Below are 18,363 nucleotides of genomic sequence, written 5' to 3'. Positions count from 1 at the left end.
AGTGATTCAGTCTCCTTAAGAAACACTGTTATAACTGGCAAGAACAATAGCCTTGGCTGTTGCCTTTTTAAATCGTCAAGGTAGTCTCACCATCTTGATATTCTAAAGCCACTAAAGGTATGTCTGCACTTCAATCAGGAGGTGAGATTACAGTACAATAGGCATAAACACAAGCTAGCTCACTAAAAATAGCAGTGAAGATGCAATGGCATGCGCTTGCCACTTGAATATGTATCCAGGGTCCCACGCAAGCTTGTATTTGAGAGATTGATCTGTGTTACTGTGGCTTCACTGCTATTTTTAATAAGCTAGATCAGGTATGCCTACCTGTGCTACAGTCACACCTTCTGACTACGGGGCAGACATACCCTTAGTGCCAGTTCTGATTCCCTTCTTCCCAAAAGCACAGAAAATGGTGTAAGATACTTTCTTCCTGTTCAGTTGTCTTGGCCACTTTGCAATCATACCCTAAACATTGTGACCCATCCCAGTGACATTCATTTGGGGATCCTACTTGTTACTTCCCTAGCAGTGAAATTTTCCATTGGAAGAAGAAGTTCTGAAGATCAAGGAAGCGGCAAAGTAGTTCATAGGAAACTACAGATTTCTCATTCAAAAGTGTGTTGGGTTATATTTTATTCCCCCGCAGTTGTTTCTGTGGGAATAAATACCTTCAGGGCCTAGTTCTAGTTCAATCCAGGTTGAGTAGTCCCACAAATAAGGAATGCACACTAAAAACAAAAAATCAGTGAAGGACTACCCACCATGAGTCAAATGGTGTCTGATTACCAATTATGAGCCTCCTTGCTGTGGAAACACATTTGAAGCCTGGTAAATGAGAAACATCTTCATATGAATAGCCTAAAGAGTAAGTGATGAAGGCCTTTTCATGTTTAAAAGTGTATAAACAGTGTTTTCAGCATTACATTTGAAATATCAGAACTTGCCAACCTGCAAGAGGGTTTTGATAGTCTTTAGAGGGTCTAGAACGTCATAACTGTAGGTTGAAACCTGAGCGGCAGTATTCCCAGCCCCTAACCATGGGGGAAGGGGATGTTCCATCCTAACCTCAGCCACGGTTGTCCCAGTCGTCATCATACAGTAGTGATGTTCAGTGTCCCCAAAGTTACCTACAGCAAACCAGAGGTAACTCTGTGAGCTGAAGTTACTAATGTTTTTGGAGGGGTTACTATTTTGAAGGCATCTGACACTGGGGTGACGGGGATTGAATTGCCTTTTACACATTTTAAAAGCCTCACTTTAAAATTAAAAAAAAAAAAAAAAACTTTTAATAGTTCACCTTTCAGGCAGTCCAGTTCTGGGAAACCAATCCTATTTGATGTGATACCCCTGGCCCGGTCACATGTGGGGTTTGAACTTGGGACTTGTGGATCTAAAAGTGTGAACCACCACAGCTTGAACTAAAGGATCTGGTTCGTTAGCTTACTGGCAGTATCATACTCAAATATCTTCACATGGTCTAGTCACAAGAGAGGTGTGAAGAATCAAGCTCTGTTAATGTGGATTATCTAATTCACATGCATGCACAGACTTTAAAAAAAAAAGATAGATATATTTCCAAACTAGGCAGCAAGGCAGCCATCTTTTCTGATGGATGAACCTGCACTTGCTTCTAGTAGAAGCTTGTCCTGTCTCTGGGAAGAGAAACACTTTCAAAAAAATAACTGAGGCAGTCTGCTGTACATATAGGAGAATGAAAAATTATTACTTCTTGGTGTATTTCAGCTATTGGTAGAGAGGAGTAGGTTGTATTCTTTATGGGGTTGGAATGAACCACAAGTGTCTAATTCTGCTCCTAGATATGGCGTCTACTTATCCATTATTGTCTGTAGCTGTTGTACATCTTCCTTCTTGTTTCATTTCTTTGCAAGAAAAAACTGTTATTTCATCTTGTTCTTCGATTTTAGTTAATCTTACTAATCATTCTGAATTATACATTCTCTTGTTAGTGGTTTGTAAGAGTCAGACAGTAGTTTCTTAGGAATTTTTGGCAAAGCTATGAATACGTCTTTTAAAAACTTGGAGGTAGTGTGCCTTAGGGATTTACAAATTATGGAGTTAGTGCTCCCTTTGATGCTAGCATGAGAGGTTCTCTTTAAAAAACATTCCATGCTCTCTATGTTGTTAATTCTGTCTGAGTTTCAACACTGTAGTATCTGACGCTTTGTGGCAAGACTTATCTCCACTGTGTTAAAAATGGGGATGTGAAGCGTACATGTTAGTGTCAGTGTTTCTCACCTTTTGGATTCAGAGAGTAATTTTGTGATGGAATTGTGGCACGTTTCCCTTTTCAAATTACTAGTCAAGTTTATTGTTCCTTTTGAAGCCCCTCAAGGCTTTATCTGGACTAGGAAATTGTATTGGCAAACTTTTGCCTTTACTTTGTTTCTGAGAGAGAATTTGACGGACCATTCCTAGACATTAGGAATTTTAAATTGTGTTATGGTGAGAAGGGAAAAGAAGAAATGGCAGATGAGATGACAGTGTTACAGATGTATTTTCAAAGATTATTCATTGATACAGGCACCTTTTTCAAGTTAAAGTTAGAGCACATTCCTTTCTGTCTCAGATATCTTTGTAAGCTAAGAGAAGTCAGTCATACATAGAAGAAATTTTCAAGCCAACTGCCTGATCCTACTTGCATTCCTTTGCCAGACATTATTTTTCAGAAACATTAACTTCCACTGAAGCAGCTTTTGCACACAGATGTCACGACAGTTGTACCCTTTTAATTTTCTGTCCTAATTAATAGCTGGTGGATTGACACTTAGTTTGAGTGGTAGATACAGCTAAAGAAATTTAACTACAAATTTTGTTTCTTGCTTTTAGACCCAGGATCTGATCCTGTTCACACTGTGTTGACTGTAGAAACAGAATACATTATTTGGGAGGGTCCTGCTCTTCTTTATGCTTTAAAAGATTTTCTTGAAATCTACAACTGGAAGGTATTTGAAGAAAGTACCTTTTAATTTATTGCATACAATCTGAGTGAGACCACATCCATAAATTCTAGACTCAATTGGAAATAAAAGTTCCGGAGATGGGGGGACACTTGTGAGGCATGGGGCTGGGCCTGAAGGTTGCGTGGCAGGTGAGTTCTCAAGACCACAGGCATTCTGACCCAGATCCTCAGCTATGTCACAGTGCTAATCAGACTTTTAAAAATACCTTTGTGCTCCTGAAGTTTTAGCAATTGCTTGGGAATAGTTCAGTCTCAGGTAGGGGCTATGGTTGGCTAGAGTGGCCACCAAGGAGCCATTTTGGTAGCTGAGAATAGCCAGCAATTCACAGGCCATATTCCCAGCACAGGTTCCCTCCCTGTGAGAGAGCCTGCTCTATACTGACAGGTATTCCTGAGGGGGCAGGAAGTTACAGACCTTTTATGTTACCAGAGCAGGGTCATGAATAGGCCCTTTTTTTCTTCACGGCTTCCAAGAGCATTTGTCTTTTCTTCCTGACTGTCTGGGACAAACAAGACACATGGGATGTGGTTTAACTAGGCTGCAACTTTATTAATTTAACTCATCTGGGAGCTATCCAGTAATATATTGCCCAGTGCAGATCATCCTTCCCTCCATAATCTGTTCCACCTGGTGGAGGACTGCTGTCAGTCCCCATTTCCCATTTCCCATCACCTCTCCACATCTGGTCCTAACACATTGCTGGGACATATCTGTCCTCCAGGGGCTGGGAAAAAGAGTTCTCCTCCCTGTACCACACAGTAGGAACCCCAGCCCTGTTCCCCAGCTGCTGCTTCTAACTCCACTTCAGATTCCAGTTTAGCAGACCCCCTGTCGAACAAGTATCTGCACTGGACACCTGTTAAGTTGCAACAACTTCACCCTTGCCTTCTAACCAGCCCACTAGGTTCCTGGGCTGCTATGGGAAAGGCAAAAATAACTCTGGCCAGTCTGGCAATGAGGGGAAAAGTCCTTGTCAGTCACAGAAAAGGCAATTAGCACAATATCCAAACCAGACTCAAAAAACCCTGGTCCTAACCTCGGAGTGGGAGCTGTTTTTCTGGTCATGTGATGGAGCCCCAACCAGGGGAAGAGACCTTATATGCCTTCTTCGTGGGTGTATAGGACCATATGGGCTTTCACTGCACCCCCTAGACAAGCCAGTCAGCTCCAAAACCTATGAGGCAGCTGAGCACCCATTAGAAGGGTGAGGGGTGACCTTTCAAGAAGCCAGACAGCCCTCTTTCCCTTGCCTTTCCAGACAAAGCCCTCCATCTCTGAGGCTGCTGGGATGCATTGATGGCTTTGGACTTAAAATTTATTATGTTGATTTTTTTTTTTTTTAAAGTTCTCTGATTCCAGAAATCCTGCTGCTATAAACTGAGCCACAGTAGAGGTAAAACACCTCTTTTTATTGTCCCCTAATTTTATGAAAGAACTGAATGTTCATCAGTATACTTGCTAATTGTCACAAACCTTATTTTAATACTAGATTTGCCCCTTTTTGATTTTGACTTGGATATTTTTTACTTTATAATTTAGATTAATAGTATTACAGAACTAGGATGAATTGCCACAGTTTCACTATGAGGAACACTTTAAAGTAATTTCATATTTTCTTTGTCATTAAAGTGCTATGACTTATTTTTCATATCCAGGAAAGTGAAAACACTGCGGCTACCCTGTCTAGGGCATTTCAGGTCTTTAACTCTTCCTTACAGACAATTAAGTAAAATATAAATACTTTATAGATGTAATAACTAACTTATAAATTATCTCCTTTGTCTACATGCTTTGACTTGACGGGAATGTGTCAAGAAAGCAGTTGCTTTCTCATGGGGTTCAGCTGTTGTAGCGTGTGTTGCTATTTTATTTCATCTGCAAAGTATAAGGAGGAGTTGTTAACTACAGGTAACATTGCGCCTGATACAAATCCCATGGAAGTCTGATCAGGCCCCATGTTACCTGTATTCCTTCTCCTGCTTTGCAGGTGAAGTAAAGCATATGGGAGTCTGTTGACATTCTTAGGCATTGATTGGACCTTTTAACATTAGTATGATTCAGTGTGTCCTGTTTTGTGCTTGTTCTTTTTGAAAATATTTACATTAAAGTTTGAAAAATACCTTTCTATAAAAATTGTTAGGCTGTAACACTGGAAAACAGATTCTGTATGAAGTAAGACTTTTTTCTTATTCTGAAACTACTGGAAAAACTTGCATAACAAGTATGTTTATACCTCAAATATGAAAAATACTAGAAAATCTGTTTATTCCTTCCACTGCTAATCAGCTAAAATATTACTTACAACTTCTCGAGTATACATTTGACAATCTTCACATGAAAGAACTTGTTGCTTTTTTGATTAAATAAGATAAAGCAACTTTAGAGAGTAACACTGTAAATTCTCTAAACATGTTTTAGGCTATTTTGTTACTATTAATATGATGCTATTGTTAACTAGTATCAAAACTTTGATATGTTTCCACAGCTGCAGCTTTATTTCAGGAAGTCTGTTTATCCTAGTCCATTCTGCAAAACCAGCAAATAAACAAGACAGGACAAAGATTTAAAACTCAAGACAGAGCTGTTAATTTTCATGATAGTTTAATTGCTTGTAAATTGCTCTAAGTATATTATCTTACCAATTTTTTTAAAGTTTTTATTCTTCACTTATTCTCTTAAGTACTCTGTCATGCTTTTGAACACAGTTCAGGAAAGCCTCTCTCTTCAGGTCAATACTTAGACACACTAAGTCCCATTGAAATCAGGGGAATTTAAACACATGCTTAAGTGCTCTCCTGAATCAAGGCCATAATCCTTACTTGGTCTAACTCTCATTGTAGTCACTGGGATTTGCTCCAATAGGGACCACAGAACAGGTGCACTCAGGAGTATATTTTTCTTATTAATATGCATGTAGAACTTCTCCTGCCACCTCTTACAGAGATGTATCCCCAATGATGGAAAAATATGCCCTTTTTTTTTACTTGAAGATAAATTTAACATTATCATCTTAAAACTTAATGTTAAGGAAAGACTGTGTTTGAAGGAAACATTGTAACAGTTGTTTGTCTAACTTTGAACATGTCTAGAAGACAGATATAAATATGTTAAAAACCCAGATAGAGTATATTTTAATTGTTGTAAAAACTAGTTTTATTTAAGACACTTCTAAATTAGGGGTTTGATGCCTAGAAGTACAAAATGTCTTTTCAGGTGATCAGCAGTAATACTGTAAAGTAAATTTTTTTGAAGTTGTTAAATGTGTGTTCTAGCCATTTAGTGAATAGAAAAATGTGTGTCTCTACGGTTTTTTGGATAGATAATAAGAATGATGTAATGTTTGTAATAGAAGTGGTAACTGTTTAATCTACCAGCCACTGCTATGTGGAGTGAAAAATTATGATATTCCTAACATAGGATGCTCTACATTAATGTTTTTTGAATGGTTTAAATATTATTTCTTTAATAACATTCCATGGGATGGGTAATGATGCATTTCTGTAGTAATATCAGCCAAAGGTTTAAACTCAAATATTAGAAACCGTATAAGACAGAGAAGAGACTCTTTTGGCGCCTAAGTAAAAAATTGGATTGTAATGTCTTAATCATAGAAAATGTGTTTTAGTAATTAACAGCCATGTTTACTAGGAAATGAGTGATTTCTATAAACATTCCCAGCTTTCTTTATGATGTGATCCTCTTGCCCCTTTTAATGCCTCATCATCAATTTATTCTTCGTGACCAGCGGAGAGACATTTCCTTTCAACAAACCCTATGGGTTTAAGTATTCAAATTCTGAACACGCTAATCTGAACCTGTTCTACAATTTAACTCTGCAGAAGCTCAAATCTGAAACCATAGCTTTCATTTTAAAATCCACAATGTTCTAGAATGTTGTTTTGTTTTTAGTATTGAGTGTTGACCAGTTATAGATACAGTTAACCAACGTAGAAAAGAATATTCCTTTCATCAGACTATCAAGCAGACTTTGAATTAATTTATTTTACTTTTAAAATCATTTTAGCAAGTTAGTTAATAAGCTTTAACAAAAAATATCTTTCAGCTTACTGAACACAGAGAGATCCGAAATACCTATGGTCTAGAGTCTCTTTGCCATTGTCCATTATATGAAGAAGCTATGCACTTAGCAGAAGAGGGCAAAATTCATTCCAGAATATTAAGGTATTGATTTATATTTACTAATTAATTTCCAAGAAAAGCCAAGGAATAAAGATAAATACTCTACTTAATACTACATTTAATCTCCTAACCCCAGAGTAATGGATGCTATTTCTAAATAAATCCTAGTCAAATTGTACTGTGTTTTGGTTTTTTAAATATAGTTTACAACTTTTTTCCATTTTATGTAGGACTGAAATGTTGGAGTGTCTAGGAGATAGTGACTTTCTTGCTAAACTTCACTGTATTCGGCAGGCTTTTCAGGTAAATACTTAGTTATCAGTGTGGTGCATACACTCTCTCTCACACATTCTGTTTCTTCTACAATATGCAGAGCAGAGTTAGGTCAAAGCTAAGAGGTTTTTGTCTAGCCCTACTTCTTCAGTGACCTATTTTTAGTGTAATAGTTATATATTGTAATTATTGAATGCTGTTTGAGAACAGCATATTTTTGTTTAATATTCAGCTCACTGAAGGAGTGGCTTTTTTATGTTTTGAGAACTATGAACTTTTGAGAGTTTTTTCATTCATTTTAAAGCGTTTTGAGTAACATTTTATCTACCTAAGAATGTTGTTGCATTCAGGTGCCTACAATTTAAAGGACATGCTTAAGTACCTTTCTGAATCAGGGACAATATGTTAAGACAAAATGAATGGCATCTTTGATAATGATGTGCATCACTGGATGGGAGACCTATCTTTTTGAGTATCCTTGGAACCTTTGCTTCCTGGATTGGTTAGAAGTATTGTACTTGCATACTGTATTAATATCAAGCATCTCTTAGTTTGATTTGACTAAATAAACTAATAGCCTCATTTAATGCAATTCCCTTCATAAATAAATTGTGTACTTATAGGTCTGTATTGCCTGGAAATTTTTCTAGGTAATTCTTTCAGAAACAGCTAACAGACTATTTCTTGCTGAGAGTGGAAGAAAAATTTTGTCGGCTTTAATTGTGAGAGCTCGAAAGGTAAATACCTTTTTTGTTGTTACTTTAGTGTATTCATTGTAACCAGAGATCAAAGTTCATTTGTCTGGTCTTAGAGTTGACCATGATAAATTCTCTAGGCACATTAAACAAAAAACAAAACAAAAAACCCCAAAACACTTGCCTTTTAGGAGTTTAGAACTAAAACAAGTCGTCCTACTAGGAAATATGACACTTAACTGGCTGTATTTCACAGAATCCAAAGAAATTTGAAGAAGTCTTTGATGAAATGATACATTTTTTAGAGAAAACAGACCACTGGGATAATACTGAAATGGAACTTGCTGCCAGGGGGGTAAGTTAGGATTTCTGTAGTGCTTTTTTCCTCATTAAACTTGATTATACAACCTGTTTCCCCTCTCAAAATTGATATTTATTAATCATAAGTATGAGAAATCCAGCTGCTTTTTTATACTTCAGATGATTTAGAGAAATGTGCTTCTACTTCTTTTTTTAAAACCTCTGTACCGCTGAGTTGCAATGTCAGGTTCTTTTCCATTAGTGAAATGCTTTTTAGTGTTACCTAAATAACTTAAAATGATAAATCTGCCTGATCTATATATAGAGTATGGAATACTGGCTTATGCTCTGTTCCAGTATTGAAAGAGAAGTTAAGTTATTTTGATCTTATTCTAACTGAATGCAGGTGAAAAATCTAAATTTTTACGACATTGTTCTGGATTTTATATTAATGGATTCCTTTGAAGATTTAGAGAATCCACCCACATCTATACAGAATGTAGTAAACAACCGTTGGCTAAATTCCTCCTTTAAAGAAACTGTAAGTGGTTTTTAAAATTCCTTATACGATGATTCTTATAGATTATTGTAACTGATAGGAGACATGATAAAATTACATTAGTTTCAACATTCCTTTCTAAAATTTTTAAATAAGTATACTATTGGGAATAGATACCTGTCTTATCCTTAAAGATTAGGATACCAGCATCTGTAGCAAGTGAACTCATCCTTTTTATCCAGGGGCTACGAACTGTGCAAGTAAACACAATGGGTGGCTTCAACTCTGATCTGGGGAGACCTTTCTCTCTGTCAGAGGTAATTCCATTTCCAACTATAGCTCAGTCCTAAAATATTCCTGAGCAAAAACTACTACACTTGTCAGTCTTGCAAAATCTTAATTTTTAAAATTTATTAGACTTACTTGCCAGCTGTTTGCCATGATGCTTGATTATAATTATAAAAAACTTATACTCACTTGGCAAAAAGAAATATTTGCCCTGGATGTGTAGAATTTTGCAAGGCTGGTGTGTATGTTAATCACATTTTGAAATAAGATATACTGATTTATGGGGGAAATCTATTCGTTCATATCCCAGAATTGTACTGGTCAGGTATGGAAAGTAGCAAGCATTGTAAAATATACAAAGACTCAGATATTCATAACATTTTCAGAAACTTATTTTAGGTTTTTTTCATAGGTGCATCAGCCTGTTTTGCTTGCTAGAAAATGTTCATAATAATAACTGAGCTTATCCATGCATGTTTGAAGGAAGGGATTGTGGTGTGGCCAGTTGTTCATAGGTGAGAGATGTTGCTGTCATTGCATCTATTTAGAACTATAAACTGCTGGTTTTCCTTTTCCTTTTTTATTTTTTACCCTTCAATTGAAATATTTCTTCTACAGAAAAAAGGTAAGGCACATATTTTTTGTAGCATATGTGGAAAGTTGTGTTTTGTGAGTAGCAAGTTTCCTCATGGTATTGAAGTAGCATCACATTCCATCAGAATGCTGTTATGTGCTGTGGGGGGAGGGGAGCCTCGATTTGCCATCAATATGTTATATTGCTCAGTTCCTTATTTGGACAAAACTCCATAGCTGTATGCAAAACTATTTCAAGTATGTTCTTTCTTAAAGTGAAAAAGGCCATTACTGTGTATTCATATGCTTCCTTTTAAAATCTGAGATAGTTATGGTTTTGGAACACACATTTTGGCACACAGCATACTGTGTGTCTGCGAGGTTGAATTTAAGTGTTGCTAATGTTAAATTGTGAAAAACAGGAGACTTAGTAATTCAAATACAATTTGGCACCAATGCAAAATGAGACAGAAATTTCTGGAAAATACACAATTTCATTTTTTAAAATTTAAACATAAGAAATATGAACTGATAGTAAAATGAGCTATTCACAACAGATAACATTTTATGTTTGAACTTATGCTATCACAGCATTAAAATAAAGGAAATAACTGGTCATCAAATGCAAGATCTTATAGTCTACTGTTTTTTAAATCGTTTTCTTGTGTAGAAGTTACATAAATAATTTCTTCTTATATTTAGGCTGTGGCTTCAAGCTGCTGGTCAGTACTGAAGCAAAAAAGGCAGCAAATGAAGGTAAATTGTCCTGATATCTAATCTGAAGCCTGTTTAATTTTATAATTCAGAGATTCTGACCAAACTTGAGTGACCAACTCCTAGAATACTAGAAGTTTGAAGTCATGCTATGTGCCATCAAAGAAGTAAATTACAAAGTCCTGCTCCTGCAGACACTTAAAAGTGTACATGTGTAAAGTCTACCATGTCAATTAATGTGGTTTCATAGAGAGTAAGATGACAACTAATTTTTTGCAATATTCCCTCTAATCTTTTCCATCCATGTGTGGAATGAATTTTGTTATGTTCACCAATATCAAGGTAATGTGTGGATGTGCGCCACCAGTAGAAACAAAAAAAATAGGTATAATATATATATATTTTTAAAAGTTACCGCAGGGATAATTATTCCAGCCAGGACAGGTTAGACATTTTAACTCACTAATCAAATAATTAAATTTAAGCATAAGGGAGAAATAAAAATTAGGAAATTCATAGACCAGTCAGAAAACTAAAATAACAGCACTTGGAAAGAATAAAATTGTAGAGAATATATGTGCACTGCAAGAAGTATCAAGAAGTAACAACAATACAAGTTATGTGTTGGGAGGTAAGTGTGAAAGACTGTGTGTATGTGTGTGTGACAGACACACACTATGGGGTGGGAGGGATGTGATGTAAGGAGCTTAAATTGACCAAACTTTGTCAGTGTCCACACTACAGCTTTGCTCCTGCTGATGTGAGTGCCCTACTACACCCACATAATAACTCCACCTGCACGAGAGGCATAGTGCTTATGTCATTTTAGTTAGGGCTACACAGTACACACTGCGGGTTACTTACATTGGCTCCTGGTCTGTCATCCCAGGGAGGGATGCCTGGGCTTCCAGCCAAGAGCCCGGCTGCCCCTGCCTGACTCCCTGCTCGTAGCTGTGCTGCCTCCTGGGCTCCCGGCACAGGGAGCTGAGAGCTGGAGGAGAGGATGGGCCAGCAGGCTCTCGGCAAGGAGCTACGCACAGAACTGAGAGCCTGGGCTCTCAGTCCTCTGCATTGCCCTTCTTAAGTTGGTGGAAGGGCTCCTGGTGAGGAGCGCATCACTGACCGAAGGAGGGTAGTGTAGACATGCACCACTGCAGTAATTACTGCAGTGGCTATAAGTTGACAAAAATATAGGTCTGCTTAAGTTAGTAGTGTAGACATGCCCTGAGGCTTGAAGACACTTGCAAGGGAGGCAGAATGTTTTTGTGGGTAGAGCACAGAATTTGGAGTCAAGATCTGCCTCTAGTCCTGTCTGGATAGAAGTACTTACATGGCCTCCATTACCATATTATCTAAATGCTAAGGGATTCAATGTATTTATTCTCTCAGCATTCCTGTGGGAGGTATGGAGGTACCATTATTCCCAAATTTTACACAAGGGGAGTTCAGCCATAGAGACTAAGTGACTTTCCCAAGGTTATGCAAGAAGTCTGTGGCAGAGTAAAGAATTTAATCTAGTTGTCCTGAATCTCAGCTAGCACTCTGAGTATCCTTTCTCTACCACTGACTTCTGATCTCAGGCAAATCATGTTGGCCATTCTTAACAAATCCATTTTTCAGAAGGTTGCCTTCATTTGTAATGGTACACTTTGTAATAGATCATTTAAAAATCATACGGTCTGAATAGGAGACAGGAATCTTGAGTTATCACTCACTCAAGTTATCACTCAAGTTACCACTTGAGTTACCACTGTATCAATATAGTTCTTTGAATGGTTCCAAACATGTATTCCACTTAGGTGTGCACACCCCCAACACACTGAAGCTGGAAATGTTTGCAGAATTCATAGGGGTGGCGCTTGTGCCCTGTGGCACTAGTCCCTCACCAAATTATTTAAGGGCAGCACCACCCCAACCCCCCTCAGGTGGTTCTCACCACCTGTAGCTACAGTTGGTGCATTCTATGTGGTGGTTTACCTCACCTTTTTTTCTCAGTTTCTCTGGGAATTTATTGTATATAATTCATTGCTAGGTCTTGTAGCTTAGTAGTACCTTTAGATTTAGTTACAGTAGTTAGGATAGATAGTTGCCCTGGGCGATTCCCTCTCTGGGGTTTAAATATTGTCTGTCATGTGGGTTAACTATCCACAGTAGTGACCCCCCACACTCGTGGAGAGGGGCACATTTAAGGAAAGGTGCGCTATATGCTAGTTGTTTAAGAAGAGCGCTTAGATGGCGAGAGCCTTGCATCTGAAACTAGCAGCTCTTTGCCAAAGTGGGCCTCCTGCTTTGCTCTATGGGAACCTCTTCAGATTGTCTGGCCCTGTGCTTTCCTTTGGAGCCAACCTGAAATGTGGCTCCTGGCCTAAGATCCGGTGCTCCCTCTAGCAGGAAGAGAGATCTTTCTTCTTCCTTGGTTCCTCAGTCAGGTTTTTTTCAGGACTTGGAGGGATTTCTCTTAGTTGTTTAAGAGGAGTGCTGACTGGCACCATGAGTCCTTTGGTACTCATGATGGAGCTGGCCCATCTAACCACTCCCCGGTATCATGCCAAGTTCATTTGGACTCTGTACTGTTGACTCTGTTTCTGGCCATGGGGCTTCTGTTGAGTTTGATACCAGTGATGGCAGCATTGGCACTGATCATCTTCATGCCATTGGCATACTAGACGACATCTGACCTGCTCTGCCTTTCCATTCCTGATTTTCCCTATAGTTCAGGTGTTGTCAGTTGCCAGGGCTTCTACATCATCATCTTCTGCTGCACCATTGCTGTTGTCTGTTCAGGTCATGTAGGTGTCTCACTCCTTGGTACCACATTTTGCACTGTCCGGGTCTCAAACCACAGAGTCACAGCCAATGTCTTTTGCAGTACCAAAAAATCATCAGTGCAGATACTTTCTTTGGCTCCGATGATGTGTGTACTATGGACCCCTTTGTTGGATTTGGTGCTGACATGGGTTTTGGCACGCTCGTTTGCACCAGTGCTGGCTAAAGGTTGATGCCTCTCCTTATACCGATGGTGTTGATCACTCATTCATCCTCGGCACTGATGAGTTTTTCTTATTAGATGTCGGACAAGGCTGATGGTTTGTTTGCTCCATCAGGGGAGGCTTCTCTGTTCCCACCAGCTGACTCCCAGGGCTTCTAGAGATCTGGTTCCCATTCTCCATCCATTGTATTGTAGCTTAAATAAATTACCAAAATAATTGAAATTAGATGGATCATATTGTGTTGCTTTGACAAAAAATTTGCAGAATTTTAAAATATTGTGCACAGAATTTTTAATTTTTTGGTGCAGAATTCCTTGGGAGTAAATTTCAACCAGCCAGCTCATCATCCTCCAGCATCCATTTTGACTTGCATGTCCAGGACAGTGTTCTAGTTGTGACCTCCCCTCCTCAGTTCAGAGACAGGCTGTCTTGCTTTTACAGTACTTGCGATATGGTTGCCACAGACGGGCCTAAGCACATGATATTAGGTTATGCCCTACAATTCCTGTCGCCTCTCCCCATACCCCTTCAGGGACCCCCTCACGAGACATTGCTCTTGCAGCAGGTCCAGACTGTTCTTACACAGGGTACTACTGAGAAAATTCTCCTGCAACATCAAGGAAAGGGTTTTTCTTCCAAGTATTTCCTGATCCCCAAAGTTTGTCTATCGATCAAGGTGTCTTTCGCTGGACAAGGTTGTCTTTGTGCCTCTGGCAATCCTAGCCTCCTTTGAGTGGTCGACAGTTCAGAGCAACGTATGCCAATGTGTTCCCTTTGCACATCTTCCACCGGCCAGAATTATAGTCACCAATGCCTCCTCAATAATTTAGGGAGCACATCTAGGTGTATTAAAAATGCAGGGTTGTGGTTGGAACAGGAAGTTTCCCTCTCTATCAATATCCTGGAACTCCAAGCCATTTACAACGCCTGTCAAGCCTTTCTGGGTCACATCATGGCACAGTGGTTCATATACTCATTGACAATACCACTGCAGTGCGTTATGTGAACAAGCAGGGAGGCCCACTCTAACCAGATGTGTTGGGAGGCAATCAAGTTGTGGCAGTTCTGAAACAGGGAGAGCATCATTCCCATAGCAGCACACTTACCTGGGGTCCAGAATCTTTTGGCAGATCACCTAAGCAGGAATTTCTCCCAGAATCACAAGTGGTCTCTAAAGTCCATTGTGCTGAAGTCCCTCTTAGTGGAATAAGGTATTCCAGCTATTGATCCGTTTGCAACGAGAGACAGCAAGACGTGCCATCAATTTTAATCTCAAGCAGGTCTCAATCCAGGCTCTTTAACCAATGCCTTCCACCTTAACTGGGGGTTGAATCTGATGTACGCCTTCGCTCTGATGCTAATCATCCCACACGTCATTCTCAAGCTGAAGTGGGATCATGCCAAACTAATCCTCATTGCTCCACCTTGGTTGAGGCAATGTTGGTTCTCTGACCTACTCGGTCTATTGGTTTAGACTCCCATCTCTCTCTCTTCATCCTGACCTACTACTGACTCAACATCATGGTCATGTTTTGCATCCAGCACTCAATACTCTTTATTTCATGGCATGAATGCTTTCATGGCTAGATGAGCAGAAGGAATGAAGTTTGGATGTTGTTGGACAGGTGTTGTGTAACAGTGGGAAGCTTTCTACTAGGGTGACTTATTTGGCCAAGTGTGAGCAGTTTTCAGTTTGTGGCTTGCTTGAGGAATTCAGCTGGCATACGTTCAGGACATTGTGGAGTACCTGTTACATCTTAGTCTTTTGATCTGTGTCTCAGTCCATTGAGGGTTAGCAGCGATCTTGGCATTTCATCCACCCATCGAAGGGAGGTCAGTTTTCCCAAACCCCATGGTGTTGAGATGTCTAATGGGAGTCATTTGTCTCCAACTGTCTGTGAAAGAGCCACTTCCCTTGTGGAACCTTAATACTGCCCTGACTGCCATCATGGGTCCTGTGTTCAAGCCCCTGGCAACCTATTCTCTGTCCTTCCTGTGTCAGAAGACATCCTTTCTTGTGGCTATTACATTTGCAAGGAGAGTATGGGAGGTCTTACTGGCAGACTCTCCAACATACAGGTTTTCAAGGACAAAGTGGCTTTACATACGCACCCAAAATTTTTGTTAAAAATGGTTTTACAATTTAATCAATTTACTTACCGGTGTCCTTTCCTAAACTGCACTCCAGCGCAGATGAACAGCGATTTCACATGTTGGATTTGAGACCACGCTTGATGTTCTATCTACACAGAACTCAGCCTTTTCAGTCATCGCCTCGTCTGATTTTCTCCTACGCAGATAGATTGAGGGGTCAAATGGTCTCTGTGCAAACGATTTCCAGATTGATAATTTTCTATATTACATCAGCATATGAAGTAGTTCAAGCGATGCTTCCACGGAGGTTGCGGGCTCATTCGACAAGGGCCCAAGCAATGTTGATAGCATTCCTCAGTGATGTTTTGGTATTTGACATTTGCAGGACTGCTACGTGGCCTTCTGTACATACTTTTACTAGGCACTGTATAATTACTACTGTGTCTAGGTCAGATGCAAACTTTGGGAAGGCAGTCCTGCAGTCATTGTTTAAGTAGACTCTGAGCTTGTGAGTCACCTAAATGGAATACATGTCTGCAAATTTCCTTGAAGAAGAAAAGACGGTTACTTACCAGTATTGTAACTCTTGTTCTTTGAGATATAGGTGCAGATGTGTAATCCATGACCCACCCTCCATCCCGTCTGCATCAAAATCTCTACTCTTGACATTTAGTGTGAAGGAACTGAGGGGGGTTGGGATGGTGCTGTCCTTAAATAGCCTGGGGAAGAACAAGAGCCATAGGATGAAAGCACTAACCCTACAGGTACTACTGGGCAAAGTTCTCCAGTTTCGGAGTGCTGGGGGCGCACACACCTAAGTGGAATACATGTCTGTGTCCACATCTCAAAGAACAATAGTTACAGTACAGGTAAGTAACCATCTTTTGCAAATTGTGAATCTTTACTCCAGTAAACGAGACATTTGTTTCCATGCTAACAGTTTGTAAGAGCGTGTACTTAAAAAAGTAGTAATAATGAGTCTATTTTCATCATTTCAGTGCATAGATTATTTTTCTGTTTAATTCCCTGTACACTGAAGTCCCAATCCTGCAAGTGCTTAACTTGACTCAGTGTGACTGGTCTTGTTGACTAATGGGTCAACTCACAGTGCAAAAAGTTAAGCACATATGTAAGTCTTTGGGGCTAAGGTTGAGACTAGTTGAAGGGTTTTTTTGTTTTGTTTTTGTTTTGCTTGGGAAAGGGGGGTGGATTGGTGGCCATTCATTGGTGTGTGCATAATTTTCTATATTTTATTGTATTTTAGTTTGAAATGGGTGTTGACAGATTAGGCTGGCCATCAATAGATATTTAAGTCTGAAGGAATAAATAAAATACGCAAATAGATGTAGTAGACACATTTGTTTATATATCAACCCTCTCAGGCCATATATGTTTAGTTTATCAAAAAGAAGACCAAGAGATGATTTGATGATGTTGTGTATGTACTTTCCAAGGATAAAATACCAGGTACTAAAGGGCTCTTTGATCTAGTGGAGAAAGTCATAGTAGGAATCAATGGCTGCAAGTTAAAGCCAGCCATACTCAAATTAGAAACAAGATCTAACTTTATCAATGAATGATTAACCATTGGAACAAGTTAGCAAAAGAAGTGGTGGACAGGATGCTTTCAGAAAGGTGCTTTAATCAAACAATCCAGGTGTAACTGGATGAAATTCTATGATTTGTGTTATATAAGAGTATTATACTATATCAGTGGTTCTCAACCCACAGGCCGTTTGCCACACAATGAGCACACAGCTACAGCGCATGTGACATCCTCAGGTCCATACAGGTAGTATATATATTGTGTGGATGCGGCCCCCATAACACACAGAGCTGCATATCTGGCGCACAGTGGTAAATCAATTGAGAACCACTGGACTAGATTTGATGGTCTTTTCTAGCCTTAAATTATTAATGTATGACTATCAATATTATATCGAGATTCCTTCAAAATGTTTATATTCTAAAATACTGCTGAAGATGAAAACTTTTAACAATCCTGCCACTTACTTGATATACAATGTAATTTAAATGAGTAGTTTGGCTAGTTACCAGAGACTTACATAATGCCTTAATTTGATATAATAGGGATTTATACTGAGAAAAATAACTCCTTTCTCTACTACTTACATCACCAGGTACCTGATGGTTTTTTTGCACACTTCTATTCCATTTGTGAGCATGTGAGTCCTGTTTTGGCATGGGGCTTTTTGGGACCTAGAAACTCTCTTTATGATCTATGCTGCTTCTTTAAGGTATGCATCCTTTTTGTAACGATCATTTATCTAACATAAAAAAGCACTAATCAGATGGGAGGATATTACTTAAAGGGACACCATTAAGATAAAAATAATGTATATAAAAAATCTTTGCTAGTCAATATTCATCCTGATTATAATGTATCCCAGTTGCCACAAATAACAGGGATTAATTGCCCCCTACTAGAAAAACAATCCCTACCTATGTTGCTAATTATACTGTAAGTCAGGGGTGGGGAACCTTTTTTCTATCAGGGGCCATTGACCCACAGAAAAAAATCAGTCACGGGCCGCACGCAGCACCATGGGGCGAGGGAGGGGTGTGCAGTGGCTCGGGGCTTCACCTAGGCTCTGGGGTGGGGCCAGAAATGAGGAGTTCAGGGTGCAGGAGGAGGTTGGGGTGCGGGAGGGGGTGCAGGCTCTGGGATGTGGCTGGGGATGAGGAGGTTGGGGTGCAGGAGCGGGTTCCGACCTGGGGCAGGGGGTTAGGGTGGGGGTGCAGGCTCAGTCGCAGGCCACACACAACCCCATGGGGTGGGAGGGAGGGGGAGG

At 39.4% G+C, this 18,363-nt stretch overlaps 1 protein-coding gene across 7 annotated transcripts in view; it reads left to right on the top strand.

The window, feature by feature from the left end:
• The window catches only part of MIGA1 (mitoguardin 1), a 54,983-nt gene that overhangs the window by 34,886 nt on the left and 1,734 nt on the right, over window positions 1–18,363 (top strand). For 5 of the 7 annotated variants that reach the window (XM_084637115.1, XM_084637112.1, XM_084637113.1 and 2 more), the window contains 7 exons: window positions 7,048–7,166; window positions 7,355–7,427; window positions 8,048–8,134; window positions 8,349–8,447; window positions 8,799–8,933; window positions 10,455–10,508; window positions 17,692–17,808. In XM_084637115.1, the coding sequence (XP_084493241.1) occupies window positions 7,048–7,166; window positions 7,355–7,427; window positions 8,048–8,134; window positions 8,349–8,447; window positions 8,799–8,933; window positions 10,455–10,508; window positions 17,692–17,808 (684 nt within the window). Of the gene's footprint in view, window positions 1–7,047; window positions 7,167–7,354; window positions 7,428–8,047; window positions 8,135–8,348; window positions 8,448–8,798; window positions 8,934–9,591; window positions 9,695–10,454; window positions 10,509–17,691; window positions 17,809–18,363 lie in introns of those variants that run through there. The other 2 variants (XR_014712715.1, XM_084637114.1) reach the window with 2 other exon arrangements.

This window comes from Lepidochelys olivacea, assembly GCF_965140295.1.
Source record: "Lepidochelys olivacea isolate rLepOli2 genome assembly, chromosome: 8".
In the NCBI taxonomy this organism is placed as follows: domain Eukaryota; kingdom Metazoa; phylum Chordata; order Testudines; family Cheloniidae; genus Lepidochelys; species Lepidochelys olivacea.
This window is presented reverse-complemented; position numbering and strand designations above follow the sequence as displayed.